Below are 18258 nucleotides of genomic sequence, written 5' to 3' on the forward strand. Positions count from 1 at the left end.
TTGTTAGGCTTTCTTCTATAATGTCAGTTTCTGTGGGCCATGCAAGAAATAAGGTGACATGAACGGAAGTAAACGCTCATATATTTTTGCTTTTTTTTCTTTTTAAAAATTTATTTATTTTTTAATTGAATGATAATTTTTACAGAATTTTGTTGTTTTCTGTCAAACCTCACCATGAATCAGCCATTGGTATACATATATCCCCTCCCTTTTGAACCTTGCTTTTAATATACAGCACGGTTGTCAGCACACTCCTTGCCATTTTGCCATAGATCTTTTTCTTGTATCACCTATTGGTGCAGAAGTGTTCACAATCCTGTCTGTGGCTGAGAAAGTAATTTTATCATAATCTGAATAGGGACAATATGAAAGCCTTAGTAAATAGCTCTTCTACAGCTGTAAGAAGAATTATAACTCAAATATCACAATTTCTAATCTGCTGCATTTTCTTTCTTTGGATGTTATTAAAGGACTAACTTTTGATAATCATTTTCCAAGAGTGACAGTGAAAAATAATTTTATTAAAGATTTTGTAATTGCCCATTTTAAGACAACTAGCTTATTTATCTGTAGATAGGCCAGACTTCCACCAGATGGCAGTAAACACTTATTTCCTAACTCCAGCGTAGTCTTTGGATTTTAGTTAATTAAAAACTTAGTACTCAAGAACTTGTACATTAGCATAGGATCTTATGTATATTAGGGCTGTAGTTTTAAAGACCTCAATGTTTGGTTCTCTTTCAAATGTTATCAGCCATAGTATATGAAAAGGGTCTTTATATATATGTGTGTGTATATATATATATATATGTATGCAAAATTTATATACAATAGAGGAACATGCATACCAGACTCTTTATATACAATAAATATATATCAAAATATACATGATGCTTGGTACATGTCAGCATCCTGTAAATGTTATTTTCCCCTTCTTTCCTGGCCCTAACAGTAATAGCCTGGCTCTGAAATGCCTTGTCATTGGAAAGAGGAACATATAATTATTTAAAATTATACATGTGTTGACTTTATGACTTCGGTGTTATATATAATAAAAATTGATCAAAAGACATTTCATTATAAAAATAATATTTTTTTTTTACAAAAATGAACATGAATTTTGGACTTACAGCTTGCCATCTGCTGCTTGCTATTCTTTCGAGAGACAGTTGCAGCTGTCTTTAATTTGATAAGTGGTATAGCCATGACTTTCACTGTCTCGGTGCTTATGATATTAATCTGTCTCTCTGCCACTTTTCTATTCTAACTTGTCATATGCTCTGCCTGCCTTCATTCTAGTCCTCTTTGGCCACTTGAATGAAGATTCCCTTCAAAGCTTAATTTCAGGACTTCCCTGGTGGTCCAGTGACTAAAACTCTGCACTTCCAGTTCAGGGGGCCTGAGTTCTATCCCTGGTCAGGGAACTAGACTCCACATGCCACACCTAAGAGAGCTCACATACCTCATCTAAGACCCAATACAGCCAAATAAATAAATACATAATTTTTAAAAATTAAAAAAAAGAAAGTTTAGTGCCTATTTGCTCTTTCTCTTCTCTTTCTGTTACTTACTCTCCTGGCTGCAGTGGGCCATGACTTTGATCTTAGATATTTCACTGCCAATTGAAACTCAACAATCATATCTAAGATGAAGTTGTTTCCCCAGAGAGACTAAGTTTTCTTAGCTGTGGGTGAAAACCTTGGGAGTCATGATAAACACTTTTTCTCCCTCAGTTTTCTCCCTCAACCTTCGGGTTCTCTTGACTCTGTCTCTGTAGAATCTTTCCCATCCACTTTCTCCTTTCTATTTCAGCATCTTTATTGATGCTGGGGCTCTACCACCACTTACTCCAGGCCTGCACTTGGTTACATTGTCCCTTTTATCATCTGTCTCTATCTCCTGCTAACTATGGCCAAGGGAGGGTTTTTAGTGCACTGTTTCTGCAAACATTTTCCCAGTGATATATGCAAAATCTTCCTGAAGATGCAAACCCTTTAGCATGTGGCAAAAAAAGCCCCATTGGTTAGGCCTTCCTTCTTACCTTGGATCATACCAGTCCTCATTATGAGGGTGGGAGGGAAGTCATTGGCTATCAGAACTAAAAGATGGAGCTTTGGAACCGTCAGACCGGTGCTTCTGAATAACCTGCTGCTCTTCAGTGGTTTGATTTTGTATGGAGTACTTCACTTGATGTGCCCCAGGTGTCTCACCTGGAAAATGGGATTAAGGGTTGCTTCTAATAGGATAATTGTATGGGGAGAATTAACCTTGAAAAGCATATAAAAATATTCTATAAGTGACATTTACGGGCCTTCTCTGATCAAGGCTCATTTTCTCAGATATTTGGCAGTAGCTCCCTTTGTACTGCTTGTCTTCTTCATTCCAGCCTTCTGTCTTTCTTTTTTTTTTTTTCAGTTTTCATTTTAAATTTTATTTGTTAACTTTTAATTTTATGTTGGAGTATAGTTGATTTACAATGCTGTGTTAGTGTCAAGTGTAAAGCAAAGGAATTCAGTTATAAATATACCTGTTATCTGTTCTTTTTCAGATTCTTTGCCCATAGGTTATTACAAGAGTATTGAGTCAAGGTCACTGCTGTACAGCATTTCCTTTCTGAGAACCTATTTTATATAGAAAATATTTCCTTCTCTCCCAGTTGTAATTCTACTTATCTTCAAGGCTTCACTCATGTGCTACCTTCTCCAAGAATAATTCTTTTTTTTTTTTTTAATTAGTTGTTTGCTTATTTTCTGGCTGTACTGGGTCTTTGTGGTGCACTTGGGCTTTCTCTAGTTGCGGTGAGCTGGGGCTACTCTTCCTTGCATTGTGTGATCTTCTCATTCTGGTGACTTCTCTTGTTGCAGAGCCGAGGCTCTAGGTGCGTGGGCTTCAGGAGTTGTGGAGCACAGGCTTATTTGCTCTCTTGTGTGTGAAATCTTCCTGGACCAGGGATTGAACCCTTGTGTCCTGCATTGGCAGGCGAGTTCTTATTACTGTACCACCAGTGAAGTCCCTTCATGAATAATTCCTGAATAAATTTGCCCACCACAGATCCCTCCTTCTTCTGACCTATTATTATTTATAAATTATTCATTCATGTCTTGTATCTCTTGTCATATTCTATTTTGTCTTACTGCTAACTGTATTTATGTCTATTTTCCCTCCTAGATTGTAAAGTCTTGTGGTCAGGGACCATATTCTTTTTGTTTTTGTGAAAATACCTAATGCCACCATTCTTTGTCCATTTTAGAGGCTCTATTAATATTTATTGAGTAAATGATTGAATAACATATTAGATCTCTCTCTCCAATGCCAGATTTATAATTCATCTTTTAACATAAGAAAATACTTCCTTTAAAGTCCTAAAAGATTCAGGAAGCTTCATATCACCGTGCCTTTTTTCCCCTTCTTTAGAAATATATTTTTTTATTCATCCTTAGTCTAATTGCTGAATTGCTGTTATGGTTATAGTTATAGAAGGAGATCAGCAGCATGATTAAAACATATATTAAAGCATATATTTATTTGATCTTTGGTTAATGTTGGTGAATTTATGTAGCCATAGATTTATTTGGGTACTCGTTCCTTCTCTTCCTCCTCCTTCAGTTCAGTTCAGTTCAGTCGCTCAGTCATGTCTGACTCTTTGCGACCCCATGAATCGCAGCACACCAGGCCTCCCTGTCCATCACCAACTCCCGAAGTTGACTCAGACGCACATCCATCGAGTCCGTGATGCCATCCAGCCATCTCATCCTCTGTCGTCCCCTTCTCCTCCTGCCCCCAATCCCTCCCAGCATCAGAGTCTTTTCCAATGAGTCAACTCTTCGCATGAGGTGGCCCAAGTACTGGAGTTTCAGCTTTAGCTTCATTCCTTCCAAAGAAATCCCAGGGCTGATCTCCTTTAGAATGGCCTGGTTGGATCTCCTTGCAGTCCAAGAGGCTCTCAAGAGTCTTCTCCAACACCACAATTCAAAAGCATCAATTCTTTAGTGCTCAGCCTTCTTCACAGTCCAACTCTCACATCCATACATGACTACTGGAAAAACCATAGCCTTGACTAGATGGACCTTAGTCGGCAAAGTAATGTCTCTGCTTTTGAATATGCTATCTAGGTTGATCATAGCTTTCCTTCCAAGGAGTAAGTGTCTTTTAATTTCATGGCTGCAGTCACCATCTATTTTTTGGAGCCCCAAAAAACAAAGTCTGACACTGTTTCCACTGTTTCCCCATCTATTTCCCATGAAGTGATGGGACCGGATGCCATGATCTTCGTTTTCTGAATGTTGAGCTTTAAGCCAATTTTTTCACTCTCCTCTTTAATTTAATGACATGGAATTAGTATGATTAGGCTTTAGTCATAGACTTCTTTCTTTTACAGATGAGGATCCTCAGTTCTTTCAGGGTTAGGTGACCTCTCCTAAGACCCATGGTATTTCCTTCCAGACCAGAGTCTGGAATCCAGTTCCCCACACATCTGTCACAGACTGGACTGGGGGATGCTAAAAGGGTGAAATGTGTGAAGACAGTTTTAGAAAGTAACACTGACTTTAAGGTAAAATGTGACCTGTGTCTTAAAGGGTATCTGTGATTCTGTGTTTGACTTTGGTACGTTAATTCCTGTTTTTGTACACATTTTAGCGATGCATATGTCATGGCTTCTAGCATGAATTTGATTTACTTTACAGTTTCTGTAACCAACTAGTCCAAATGCTTATTGGATGAAAACTTTGACCATACGATATATCCTGGTTAAACTTGCTGCATACCTTTTTAATATAGTTTAACTATAATTTTAGTGTATATATATATTTTTTAATTTTAAAGAAAATTCTGAATTCTTCAAACTGAAAAAAATAAAACAATGATCCTCTCTTTGTTAAAGGCATTTTATTTTATTTTTAATTTGGCTACATCACACAGCATGCAGGATCTAGTTCCCTGACCAGGGATTGAACCTGGTTCTTAGCAGTGAAAACAGCCAAGTCCTACCATTGAACCTCCACAAAATTCCCTAAAACAGTGTTCCTTGACTAAGAAAGCTGAATAAACCCCTTCTGTGCCCTTTGTTGGAACTTTCATTACTACTGAGTAAAAGTGTGTCTTTTTGAGTTTGATTAATCAGTACACTGTCTTTTCACTTTCTACCTTTCACTGTTGGATTCCAAAAGCAAGAATAGTACTGTTCTGGAACTGACTCATTTAATCATAATTCAAGGGAATTTAAGGAGCTTGAGGTACACATCTCCATAGAAAAATAAAGTTCACCCTCAGATCTCCCCAGTTACTAGCCTGGCACCAAGAGGCAACTTGTAACTGGATTCCTATTTTATAACCCCTCCTCCACCCCATTGTCTGTCTGCTCTGAAAATTGGAAGACTGCTGTCCAGAGGCTCTTGGACTGGCAACTCCTCTCCCTTATGCCCCCACTCACTTTCTGGTTTGTTTAAGCATAGTTTAGCATTTTGTCTGTTCTTAGATTTCATATGAATGGAGTCATACCATGTGTGTCTTCTCCCACTTTGAAACTGAAAGATAGTTGACATAGTTGTAGGTGTACAATATAATGACTTGGTGTGTGTGTGTGTGTATATATATATATATATATATATATATATATATATATATAGTGGTAGTGGTAAAGATATATATATATGTATATAGGCACTAGTGGTAAAAACCCTGCCTGCCAGTGGAGGAGATGCAAGAGACACAGGTTTGATCCCTGGGTTGGGAAGATCCTCTGGAGAAGGACATGACAATCCACTCTAGTATTGTTGCCTGGGAAATCTCATGGACAGAGAAGCCTGGCGGGCAACAATCCATGCAGTCACAGAGAGCTGGACATGACTGAAGTGACTTCATACACACACACACACACACACACACACACACACACATATAGAAATGATCACCACAGTAAATCTTGATAACATCCATCACCGCAGTTATAAAATTTTTTTCTTGTGTTGAGAGCTTTGAAGATCCACTCTCTTAGCAACTTCCAAATATAAAATTCAGTATTATTAAATGTAGTCACCATGCTGTACATTACATCCCCAGGACTTACTGTCTTATCATTGGAAGACAGTAACTTTTGACTCTGCCTTCATCCATTTCTCCCACAACCATCCCTGCCTCTGGTAACCACAAATCTGTTATCTAAGTTCATTTTCTGTTTTTTTGTTTCTTTGTTTTGGATGCCACAATCTCACATATAGGTGAGATCATACAGTATTTGCCTGTTCTGTGCTTAGTCACTCAGTCATGTCTGTCTCTTTGCGACCCTGTTGACTGCACCCTACAGTATCTGCCAATCTCTGTCCAACTTATTTCACCTAGCATAATGCCCTCAAGGTCCATCCCTGATGTTGCAGGTGGCAGGATTTCCTTCTTTTTTTTTTTTTAACGATTGAGTAATATTCCATGGTATATACTTTTGAGATCTTTCCTTGTTATGTACATCAGCAGCTCTATGTTTTTTTGCTGACTAGTATGCCCATTGCTTGAATATGCCATGTTTTGCTAATCCAGTCTCCTGTTACATGATATACATTTTTGTCTAAGCCTAATTTCTAGCTCAGTTTTATATCCCTACCATTGTTCCTCCCCACCTTCCCCATCATCTTCAAATGAGTGTGTCTTTTTAGTTGATTTTCCTCGAATATGGTCTGCAGGAAACTCCTGGAATATGAACTCAGCATACACTGTTCTTTCTTCTGCTGAGGAAAGCTTTATTTTCCACTATCTTTGATCATTGCCTATGTTTCGCTTATTTTTTCTTCCTTTTAGTACTCTGGAGGTCCATTAGTTGATACCCCATTCTCTGGTCCTCTATGACTATTTCCTTTTTCCTAATTGTCATTTATTTACACGTTTCCTCTGTGTTGAAAGATAGCTGTTCAATTTTTGTTCTTTGCCATCAGTCATTTCCTATAACATCAGCTATGTTTATTCCTGCTGCTGACATGGACTTTAATTTTGTATTTATGTATGTTTTCATTATTATTGAAATTCCCCTTAATTTAGCTTCTTTTTATATTGTGATTCTTTACTTTTTAATTATTTTATTATTTATCTTATTATTTCATATTATATTTTTAGCCATTCATATTTTGCTATCTTCATATAGAGGCAGTGTTTACTTGTACTTTCTTGAATGTGCCAAGCCATCTCCTGAAAACTTATTTTGAATCATATTGGGCTTCCCAGGTGGCTCAGTGGGTAAAGAATCCACCTGGCTGTGCAGGAAATGCAGGAGATACAGGTTTGATCCCTGGGTGGGGAAAACCCCCTGGAGAAGGAAATGGCAACCCACTCCAGTATTCTTGCCTGGAGAATCCCGTGGACCGAGGAGACTGGTGGGCAGTCCATGGGGTTGCAAAGAGTCGGACATGACTGAGCACTCTTGCAGGCATACCATAGATAATACTCAGAAAGACTCTGAGAACATATTCCCCCTGTTTTAACATACTTTGTAATCTGTCCCATATTGTTTTTTTCATGCTTTCCTCCCTTATTGTCCTCCGAAGCAGATGGTTTGAGTGGATGGTCTTTTTGTTCCTCTTGCTTTTTCTCAGTCCTCTTGCTGAATCTTTAGCTGCAGGGCAGCCTGTAGGGTCCCTGCCTACCTCCCAGTTCCAGCAGGTATTGACTCTGCATCCCTGGGATCTCTTGCAGTTGTGTCTCTTCCTGGCTCCTCTGCTGCTGCTACTGCTGCTAAGTCGCTTCAGTCGTGTCCGACTCTGTGCGACCCCATAGACAGCAGCCCACCAGGCTCCCCCGTCCCTGGGATTCTCCAGGCAAGAACACTGGAGTGGGTTGCCATTTCCTTCTCCAATGCATGAAAGTGAGAAGTGAAAGTGAAGTCGCTCAGTCGTGTCTGACTCTTAGCGATCCCATGGACTGCAGCCCACTAGGTTCCTCCATCCCTGGGATTTTCCAGGCAAGAGTACCGGAGTGGGGTGCCATTGCCTTCTCCGGGCTCCTTTGCTATTTCCCCTTTAACTCCATCATCATGCAGTGTGATTCTAGACTGCAGCAGCTACAGTTTTTTCTCTTCTCACTGATTCTTCAGGCAGAGCTTCTTAGAAAACCCTCTACCATTGTTTGCTCCCTGCGCTTTCTGCCCATTTGCTTTCTGAGCTTTGTTATATCTCTTTGATTATGAGAAGCAGAAAGAGATAATGGAGAGGATGGAAGGATGTGATCAGATATTCAGTTATGTCTGACTCTTTGTGACACCATGGACTGTGTGTAGCCTGCCAGACTCCTCTGTCCATGGGATTCTTCTGGCAAGAATCCTGGAGTTGGGTGCCATTTCCTCTTCCAAGGGATCTTCCTAACGGAGGGATCAAACTTGATTCTCTTGTGTCTCCTGAGTTGGCAGGCAGATTCTTTACCAATAGTGCCACCTGAGAAGCCCAGATGAAGGATGGGGGGGAAATTTTCTGCTCCATTCCCTAGCAGCTTTTCAGGGATGGAGAATCACTTCTGTATGGGTTGTTGGTTGATGAATACTTAGGTTCTGTGGGTCAGCAGGCAAATCGTGGAACCACAGCCAGTATCTTCTGAACTGTGTTAACTTGGCCACTAGCCTGAAGTGAGGTTGAGATTTGCCATGAGATGACAACTGGGGAGGTATTGCCTCTCCTCCAGCTTTATAATTACTGTCGATTCACTGAATATTTAAGGTTTAGGTTGTTTTCAGTTTAGGTCTTCAATGTTATTGAGAGTATTTTGCTTTTTTATCTTTTTCCAGCACCTTCATTAATATTTAGCAATTAAGTGGCAGGGGCATTTGTCAGAGCTACTAACCAAATGTCATACTGAAAAAGACGTCTAGCCTTATGTCTTAAGTGGTGACCTTAATTACCTGGTGTTGCATATTATATACACAAACTGACTCACATTAATAGGATTACATTCAACTGGACAGCTCGTTATTTTGAGAAAACAGCTTATAAACCAAATGATCAACAAGGACGCCTCTTTGAAACTGCACCCCACTCCAATACTCTTGCCTGGAAAATCCCATGGATGGAGGAGCCTGGTGGGCTGCAGTCCATGGGGTCACTAAGAGTCGGGCATGACTGAGCGACTTTACTTTCACTTTTCCCTTTTATGCGTTGGAGAAGGAAATGGCAACCCACTCCAGTGTTCTTGCCTGGAGAATCCCAGGGATGGGGGAGCCTGGTGGGCTGCCATCTCTGGGGTAGCACAGAGTCGGACATGACTGAAGCGACTTAGCAGCAGCAGCAGCAGCCTGGTGGAAAGATTGAAGGCAGGAGGAGAAGGGGACAAAAGAGGATGAGATGGTTGGATGGCATCACTGACTCGATGGACATGAGTTGAGCAAGCTCCGGGAGTTGGTGATGGAGAGGGAAGCCTGGCATGCTGCAGTCCATGGGTTTGCAAAGAGCTGGACATGACTGGGCAACTAAACTGAAGTCCAGTGGGAGTCAGGAGTTATGAATTCTAGCCAGCTGGAAATGTGTGGGCCAACACACAGCATATCCAGATCTCATGCTTCTCTTTGGAACGACCCCCAAACTACTCCACAGCCCAGCCCAGAGACATGAGTTCTTTTTTGTTAAATACGCCACATGCATTAGTTGACATAGGTGATATGTATATGTGTGTATATGTATATATATGTGTGTGTGTGCGTGTGTGTATATGTATATATATAGTTCCTCTTTTGCTTGACTTTCTTTTCTTGTGTGTATAGCACATGCAGCAGGATCTTGAATCACAGTTAAAACTTGCCTTTGGTCTACTTGTAAAACTTGGTGTCTGCATTATTGGTCAATGGCAGGTTTTGTGGTGGGAAAAATGAAGTTTCTCTAATGCTTCCTAGGAGGTAAGATTGTCAGCTCTCGCTTGTTCAAAAATGTCAACTGTTTGATATAAACAAAGGCCATAGCTTTGGTATTTTACCTCTAGTTTCCTGCCACTTGGATTTGAAGGTATTTGGTAATACCTTTTTTCTTAGCCTCTTTCTGTGTGAAATTTAGTCAAGTATATGTTGTCTGTGTGCATGCGTGTGCTCAGTTGTGTCCAGCTCTTTGTGACCCCACGGACTGTAGCCTGTCCACCAGGCTCCTCTGTCCATGGAATTTCCCAAGCAAGAATACTGTAGTGGGCTGCCATTTCCTCCTCCAAATCTTCCCAACCCAGGGATCGAACCCATGTCTCCTGCATTGGCAGGCAGATTCTTGATCACTTCGCCACCTGTGAGTATCAGGTCAGTTCAGTTCAGTTATTCAGGCATGTCTGACTCTGTGACCGCATGGACTGCAGCACACCAGGCTTCTCTGAGAATATAGTGAACTGGAATTAAAGATCAATGTTCTTGTTAATATACTTTTAATAGCAATTCAAAACTAGTTTTTGTTTGTTTGTTTTTTTAGCTTAACCCTGATTATCGAGATGCCCAAAATGAAGGGAAAAATGTGGTGAGTAGAACTATTTTTTTTCTCCATAAAATACAAGCATATTATTTATATTTTATATGAACAAACTGAAAAGTTAGTAGACAATTTGAAGACTAGGGACTCTGAGAGAGAGACTCTGAGTAGAGTTTGTGGATCAAAGATAAAAGTAAATGATGAGGTGGCTTAGAGTATAAGAAGATGATCAGTAGTGGGTGTTTAAGGAGATTTCTAGCAATTTGGAGGCTATTTATGATAGAGTGCTGAAGGCAGCTGGGTCTCAGAGGTATGCTTAATCTAGGTTTAGTTTCAGAAGTGCATAGAAATTAGGAAAGAGGAGTGGAATTGTGACTTAATATTAAAATAGGACAACAGAAAAATCATTTTTGATTCAAAATAACTTGGGTTTTATTTATGCAAGAAATTGAACTATTCAGCAAGTAGATAATTTTAGTTTCTAATATTTTACCATGTGCTACTCAAAAAGATCTCAATCATTTTTCATTAAAAATTCTTATTATTATTCATTCTGCTCATCTCATCCCCACTTGTAAAGAAAATGACTTAATGATGACAACATGATTTAATTTAATAAAATTTTAGAGAGGAAGGGATGTGCCAGAGGGAATGGGTTTGGGGTACAAGTGAAACTGTGTGGTGATAGATGGTAACTAGACTTCTGGTAGTCATCACTGTGTACTATAGGATGTTGAATTATGATGCTATATACCTGAAACTTATTAAAAATTCAGAAATTCAGGACACTTTGATGTGATATAAATGAAGCCCAGATGATGGGCTAGATTTCTTTTTTTTTTTTTCTTTTGGTATGTCTAATTATCATTTATATTATTGTTGTTATATTTTTAAGTTACTTCTGCAACTGCTGTCCTTAGAAACAGCTAAGGACAAGACCTAAAAATCAAACTCCTGTTTCTCAGTTTCCTACAGGAAAAGACTGTGAACTATTTTTTAAACTGATTCAGTTTCCCTTCTTTTAGTAGAAAATTGGCAACCCTGAGACTCCTGTTTTCCATGACACACAAAAGCTAGTAAACATCTAGAAGTGGTTCAAAATTTATAAGTAAACTAATTTTATATGACCAAGTAGAAAGTTTAAATAATTTTTATGATCTAAAAACACACTTAAGAGAACAAAACTTCTCAATACTTTCATACCTAATCTTGAGAGTCCCTTGGACTACAAGGAGATCCAACCAGTCCATTCTGAAAGAGATCAGCCCTGGGATTTCTTTGGAAGGAATGATGCTAAAGCTGAAACTCCAGTACTTTGGCCACCTCACGTGAAGAGTTGGCTCATTGGAAAAGACTCTGATGCTGGGAGGGATTGGGGGCAGGAGGAGAAGGGGACGACCCAGGATGAGATGGCTGGATGGTAGCACTGACTCGATGGGCGTGAATCTGAGTGAACTCCAGGAGTTGGTGATGGACTGGAGGCCTGGTGTGCTGCAATTCATGGGTTTGCAAAGAGTCAGACACGACTGAGCGACTGAACTGACTGAATTGACTCTTAAACATTCTAACAAATAATTTCGATTGTCTGAAATTATTGCACAAAAAAGATATAACTAAATATTTTAACTAATCAAACTGATCACACAGAACAGCCTTGTCTAGCTCAGTGAAACTATGAGCCATACTGTGTAGGGCCACCCAAGACAGATGGGTCAAGGTGGAGAGTTCTGACAAAATGTAGTCTACTGGAGAAGGGAATGGCAAACTACTTCAGTATTGTTACCTTGAGAACCCCATGAACAGTATGAAAAGACAAAAAGATAGGACACTGAAAGATGAACTCCTCAGGTTGGTAGTATCCAGTATGCTACTGGAGAGGAGTGGAGAAATAACCCCAGAAAGAATGAAGAGATGGAGCCAAAGCAAAAACAACGCCCAGTTGTGGATGTGACTGGTGATGGAAGTAAAATCCGATGCTGTAAAGAGCAATATTGCATAGGAACCTGGAATGTTAGGTCCATGAATCAAGGTAAAATGGAAATGGTCAAGTAGGAGATGGCAAGAGTGAACATCGACATTTTAGGGATCAGCAAACTAAAATGGACTGGAATGGATGAATTTAACTCAGATAACCATTATATCTACTACTGTGGGTAAGAATCCCTTAGAAGAAATGGAGTAGCCTTCATTGTCAACAAAAGAGTCTGAAATGCAGTTCTTGGGTGCAGTCTCAAAAGTGACAGCATGATCTCTGTTTGTTTCCAAGGCAAACCATTCAATATCACAGTAATCCAAGTCTATACTCCAACCAGTAATGCGGAAGAAGCTGAAGTTGAATAGTTCTATGAAGACCTACCAGATCTTCTAGAATTAACACCCAAGACTGGAATGCAAAAGTAGGAAATCAAGAGATAACTACAGTAACAGGCAAATTTGTCCATTTAGTACAGAATGAAGCAGGACAAAGGCTAAAAGAGTTTTGCCAAGAGAATGCACTGGTCATCCAACAACACAAGAGAAGAGTCTACACATGGACATCACTGGATGGTCAATGCCAGATTCAGATTGATAATATTCTTTGCAGCTGAAGATGGAGAAGCTATACACAGTCAGCAAAAACAATACCAGGAGCTGACTGTGGCTCATATCATGAACTTATGTAAAATTCAGACTTAAATTGCAGAAAGTAGGGAAAACCACTCGACCATTCAGGTATGACCTAAATCAAACCCCTTATGATTATACAGTAGAAGTGACAAATAGATTCAAGGAATTAGATCTGATAGAGTGTCTGAAGAACTATGGATGGAGGTGGCATTGTATAGGAGTCAGGGATCAAGATCATCCACAAGAAAAAGAAATGCAAAAAGGCAAAATGGTTGTCTGAAGAGGATTTACAAATAGCTGAGAAAAGAAGAGAAGCAAAAAACAAAGCAGAAAAGGAAAGATATACCCTGTTGAATGCAGAGTTCCAAAGAATAGCAAGGAGAGATAAGAAAGCCTTCCTCAGTGATTAATGCCAAGAAATTGAGGAAAACAATAGAATGGGAAAGACTAAAGATCTCTTCAAGAAAATTAGAGATACCAAGGGAACATTTCATGCAACGATGGACATCAATAAAGGACAGAAGTGGTATGGACTTAACAGAAGCAGAAGATATTAAGAAGAAGTGGAAAGAGTACACAGAAGAACTATACAAAAAAGATCTTCATGACCCAGATAACCATGATGGTGTGATCACTCACCTAGAGCCAGACAACCTGGAATGCAAAGTCAAGTGGGCCGCAGAAAGCATCACTACGAACAAATCTAGTGGAAGCGATTGAATTCCAGTTGAGCTATTTTGAATCCTAAAAGAAGATGCTGTGAAAGTGCTGCACTCAATATGTCAGCAAATTTGGAAAATTCAGCAGTGGCCACAGGACTGGAAAAGGTCAGTTTTCATTCCAATCCCGAAGAGGGCAATGATAAAGAATGTTCAAACTACTGCACAATTGCACTCATCTCACATGTTAGGAATGTAAAGCTCAAAATTCTCCAAGCCAGGCTTCAAGAGTACATGAACTGTGAACTTTTAGATGTTCAAGCTGGATTCAGAAAAAGCAGAGGAACCAGAGATCAGATTGCCAACATCCACTTGTTCACAGAAAAAAAGCAAAAGAGTTCAAGAAAAATATCTACTTCTGCTTTATTGACTATGCCAAAGCCTTTGACTGTGTGGATCACAACAAACTGGGGAAAGTTCTTAAAGAGATGGGAATACGAGACCATCTGACCTGCCTCTTGAGAAACCTGTATGCAGGTCAAGAAGCGCCAGTTAGAACTGGACATGGAACAATGGACTGGTTGCAAATTGGGAAAGGAGTATGTCAAGGCGATATATTGTCACCCTGCTTATTTAACTTATATGCAGTGTACATCATGTGGGCTGGATGAAGCACAAGCTGGAATCAAGATTACCAGGAGAAATATCAATAACCTCAGATACGCAGATGACACTGCCCTATGGCAGAAAGCGAAGAAGAACTAAAGAGCCTCTTGATGAAAGTGAAGGAGGAGAGTGAAAAAGTTTGTTTAGAACTCAACTTTCAGAAAACTAAGATCATGGCATCAGGTCCCATTACTTCACGGCAAATAGATGGGGAAACGAAACAGTGAGAGACTTTATTTTTGGGGGCTCCAAAATCACTGCAGATGGTGACTACAGCCATGAAATTAAGACACTTGCTTCTTGGAAGGAAAGCTGTGACTACCCTGCTGCTGCTGCTGCTGCTAAGTCGCCTCAGTTTTGTCCGACTCTATGCAACTCCATAGACGGCAGCCCACCAGGCTCCGTTACACTGCATATTAGAAAGCAGAGACATTACTTTGCCAACAAAAGTCCGTCTAGTCAAGGCTATGGTTTTTCCAGTGGTCATGTATGGGTGTGAAATTTGGACTATAAAGAAAGATGAGTGCCAAAGGATTGATGCTTTTGAACTGTGGTGTTGGAGAGGACTCTTGAGAGTCCCTTGGACTGCAAGGAGATCCAACCAGTCCATCCTAAAGAAATCAGTCCTAAATATTCATTGGAAGGACTGATGCTGATGCTGAAGCTGAAGCTCCAATCCTTTGGCCACCTGATATGAAGAACCAACTCATTGGAAACGACCCTGATGCTGGGAAAAATTGAAGGCAGAAGGAGAAGGGGACGACAGAGGATGAGATGGTTGGATCACATCACCGGCTTGATGAACGTGAGTTTGAGCAAGCTCCGGGAGTTGGTGATGGACAGGGAAGCCTGGCGTGCCGCATCCTATGGGTTTCAAAGAGCTGGGCATGACTGAGCAAATGAAGTGAATTATACTGAACTGTTTAAACTGAGTACAACTGCTGTTGCCCCATGGTGTCTACTGCTTCATGTATCTGATTACCTCCTTTTCTGTATGTGGGCTCGATAAAGGACAGAAATGGTGTAGACCTAACAGAAGCAGGAGATATTAAGAAGAGGTGGCGGGAATACACAGAAGAACTGTACAAAAAAGCGCTTCACGACCAAGATAATCACAATGGTGTGATCACTCACCTAGAGTCAGACATCTTGGAATGCAAAGTCAAGTGGGGCTTAGAAAGCATCACTACAAACAAAGCTAGTGGAGATGATGGAATTCCAGTTGAGCTGTTTCAAATCCTGAAAGGTGATGCTGTGAAAGTGCTGCACTCAACATGCCAACAAATTTGGAAAACTCAGCAGTGGCCACAGGACTGGAAAAGGTCAGTTTTCATTCCAATCCCAAAGAAAGTCAATACCAAGGAATGCTCAAAGTACCACACAATTGCACTCATCTCACATGCTAGTAAAGTAATGCTCAAAATTCTCCAAGCTAGTCTTCCGCAATACGTGAACCATGAACTTTCAGATGTTCAAGCTGGTTTTAGAAAAGGCAGAGGAACCAGAGATCAAATTGCCAACATCTGCTGGATCATGGAAAAAAGCAAGAGAGTTGCAGAAAAACATCTATTTCTGCTTTATTGACTATGCCAAAGCCTTTGACTGTGTGGATCACAATCAACTGTGGAAAATTCTGAAAGAAGTGGGAATACCAGACCACCTGATCTGCCTCTTGAGAAACCTATATGCAGGTCAGGAAGCAACAGTTAGAACTGGACATGGAACAACAGACTGGTTCCAAATAGGAAAAGGAGTACGTCAAGGCTGTATATTGTCACCCTGCTTATTTAACTTCTATGCAGAATACATCATGAGAAATGCTGGGCTGGAAGAAGCACAAGCTGGAATCAAGATTGCCGGGAGAAAATCAATAACCTCAGATATGCAGATGACACGACCCTTATGGCAGAAAGTGAAGAGGAACTAAAAAGCCTCTTGATGAAAGTGAAAGAGGAGAGTGAAAAATTTGACTTAAAGCTCAACATTCAGAAAACGAAGATCATGGCATCTGGTCCCATCACTTCATGGGAAATAGATGGGGAAACAGTGGAAACAGTGTCAGACTTTATTTTTGGGGGCTCCAAAATCACTGCAGATGGTGATTGCAGCCATGAAATTAAAAGACGCTTACTCCTTGTAAGGAAAGTTATGACCAACCTAGATAGCATATTGAAAAGCAGAGACATTACATTGCCAACAAAGGTCCATCTAGTCAAGGCTATGGTTTTTCCTGTGGTCATGTATAGATGTGAGAGTTGGACTGTGAAGAAGGCTGAGTGCCGAAGAATTGATGCTTTTGAACTATGGTGTTGGAGAAGACTCTTGAGAGTCCCTTGGACTGCAGGGAGATTCAACTAGTCCATTCTAAAGGAGATCACTCCTGGGTGTTCTTTGGAAGGAATGATGCTAAAGCTGAAGCTCCAGTACTTTGGCCACCTCATGCGAAGAGTTGACTCATTGGAAAAGACTCTGATGCTGGAGGGATTGGGAGCAGGAGGAGAAGGGGACAACAGAGGATGAGATGGCTGGATGGCATCACCGACTCGATGAACGTGAGTTTGAGTGAACTCCGGGAGTTGGTGATGGACAGGGAGGCCTGGCGTGCTGCAATTCATGGGGTCGCAAAGAGTTGGACACAACTGAGCAACTGAACTGAACTGAAATGTGACTCTCAGTAGGGCTGGATTTCTTTAAAAGCAATTTGTATGGGCGGTAAGTCACTTCAGTTGTATCCTACTCTTTGCGACCCTATGGACTGTAGCCTACCTGCAGGGCTCCTCTGTCTATGGGATTCTCTGGGCAAGAATACTGGAATGGGCTGCCATTTCCTTCTTTAGGGAGTCTTCCCCATCTAGGGATTGAGCCAGTGTCTCTTACGTCTCCTGTATTGCAGGCAGATTCTTTACCACTCATGCCACCTGGGAAGCCCTAAAAGCAATTTAGCCAGATATTTTGATATAAAATAGACAAAGTCTATAATACAATTTGGTAGGGATTTAGCCATCCCTTTTGGAATGAGCAGGTGTTATTACTGCATCACCCCAATTTCTGCTGTTCGATAGAAACAGTTCGAATATTTAAAGTGGTCACTGTTTTATATTGGTATGCAGATTTATGTTTTATGAGGATAATGATTATGGAAGTGATGAATCAAATCAGAATTTCTGGACCTGAGTCAGTCCTGTTTGACTCCTCTCTGCAAAATAATTATCATGTTTACAATAGAAATAAGCTGAAGTATCAGGTACTGATCCAGTAAAAACTTTAATTTGTGTCCAAGTATCTTTATATAGAGAAGTAGTTTTTTTTTTTTTTAAGATAAATTGGATCTTTTTTTTTGTAATTCAATTTTATCCCCCAGTATGGGCTTTTCTTGCCTTGATTTTCAAGTAGCTGTACCAGGATTGTTGGGCTCTTACCTTCTGATGACTTAGGAAAACGCCATCAGTAGCCATGTTTGAAAAGCACAGTGTGTTCTTCTTGTGAGCTTGTTTGTGCTCTCAATGGTTTCTAATCAGAGACCACCAGGAAAATACATGTACTTGAACACATGGGGTTCATTACTCTTTGGACTCTCACTGTGGGGAACTGTGGGGTACCTCAGTGAGCACATGTTAGGAAGAACCTATTTTAGGGCTTGGGCTTATGCAGTTGATTTTGGGGACGACTTAAACAGGTGAAGCTTTGCTGTGTATAGGAATGCTGTCAGGATGAAGAGGTGTCTTAATACATTTTATCTATGGGCAGGGTAGGTGAGATCCATGTCCTTGCTAAAGATGAAGAGGTGTCTTAATACATTTTATCTATGGGCAGGGTAGGTGAGATCCATGTCCTTGCTAAAGAGGCAGTAGCTGCTCATACTTGGTAGAGGAGAACAGGATCCTCATTTTTTTGTGGCTTGTACAATATTCACAGTCTGT

The 18258-nt window shown here is 40.3% G+C and overlaps 1 protein-coding gene across 2 annotated transcripts in view; it reads left to right on the forward strand.

Annotated features, from left to right (window-relative positions):
• ITPR2 (inositol 1,4,5-trisphosphate receptor type 2) overlaps nt 1–18258 on the forward strand; it is a 596562-nt gene that overhangs the window by 144264 nt on the left and 434040 nt on the right. For both annotated transcript variants that reach the window (XR_001918100.1, XM_005680737.3), the window contains exon 10: nt 10410–10454. Coding sequence is in view for 1 of the 2 variants with exons in the window: in XM_005680737.3 (XP_005680794.2) it covers nt 10410–10454 (45 nt within the window). In the remaining variant the exon portion in view is untranslated. The remainder of the gene's footprint in view (nt 1–10409; nt 10455–18258) is intronic.

The sequence above is a fragment of the Capra hircus genome, chromosome 5, assembly GCF_001704415.2.
Source record: "Capra hircus breed San Clemente chromosome 5, ASM170441v1, whole genome shotgun sequence".
Lineage (NCBI taxonomy): Eukaryota > Metazoa > Chordata > Mammalia > Artiodactyla > Bovidae > Capra > Capra hircus.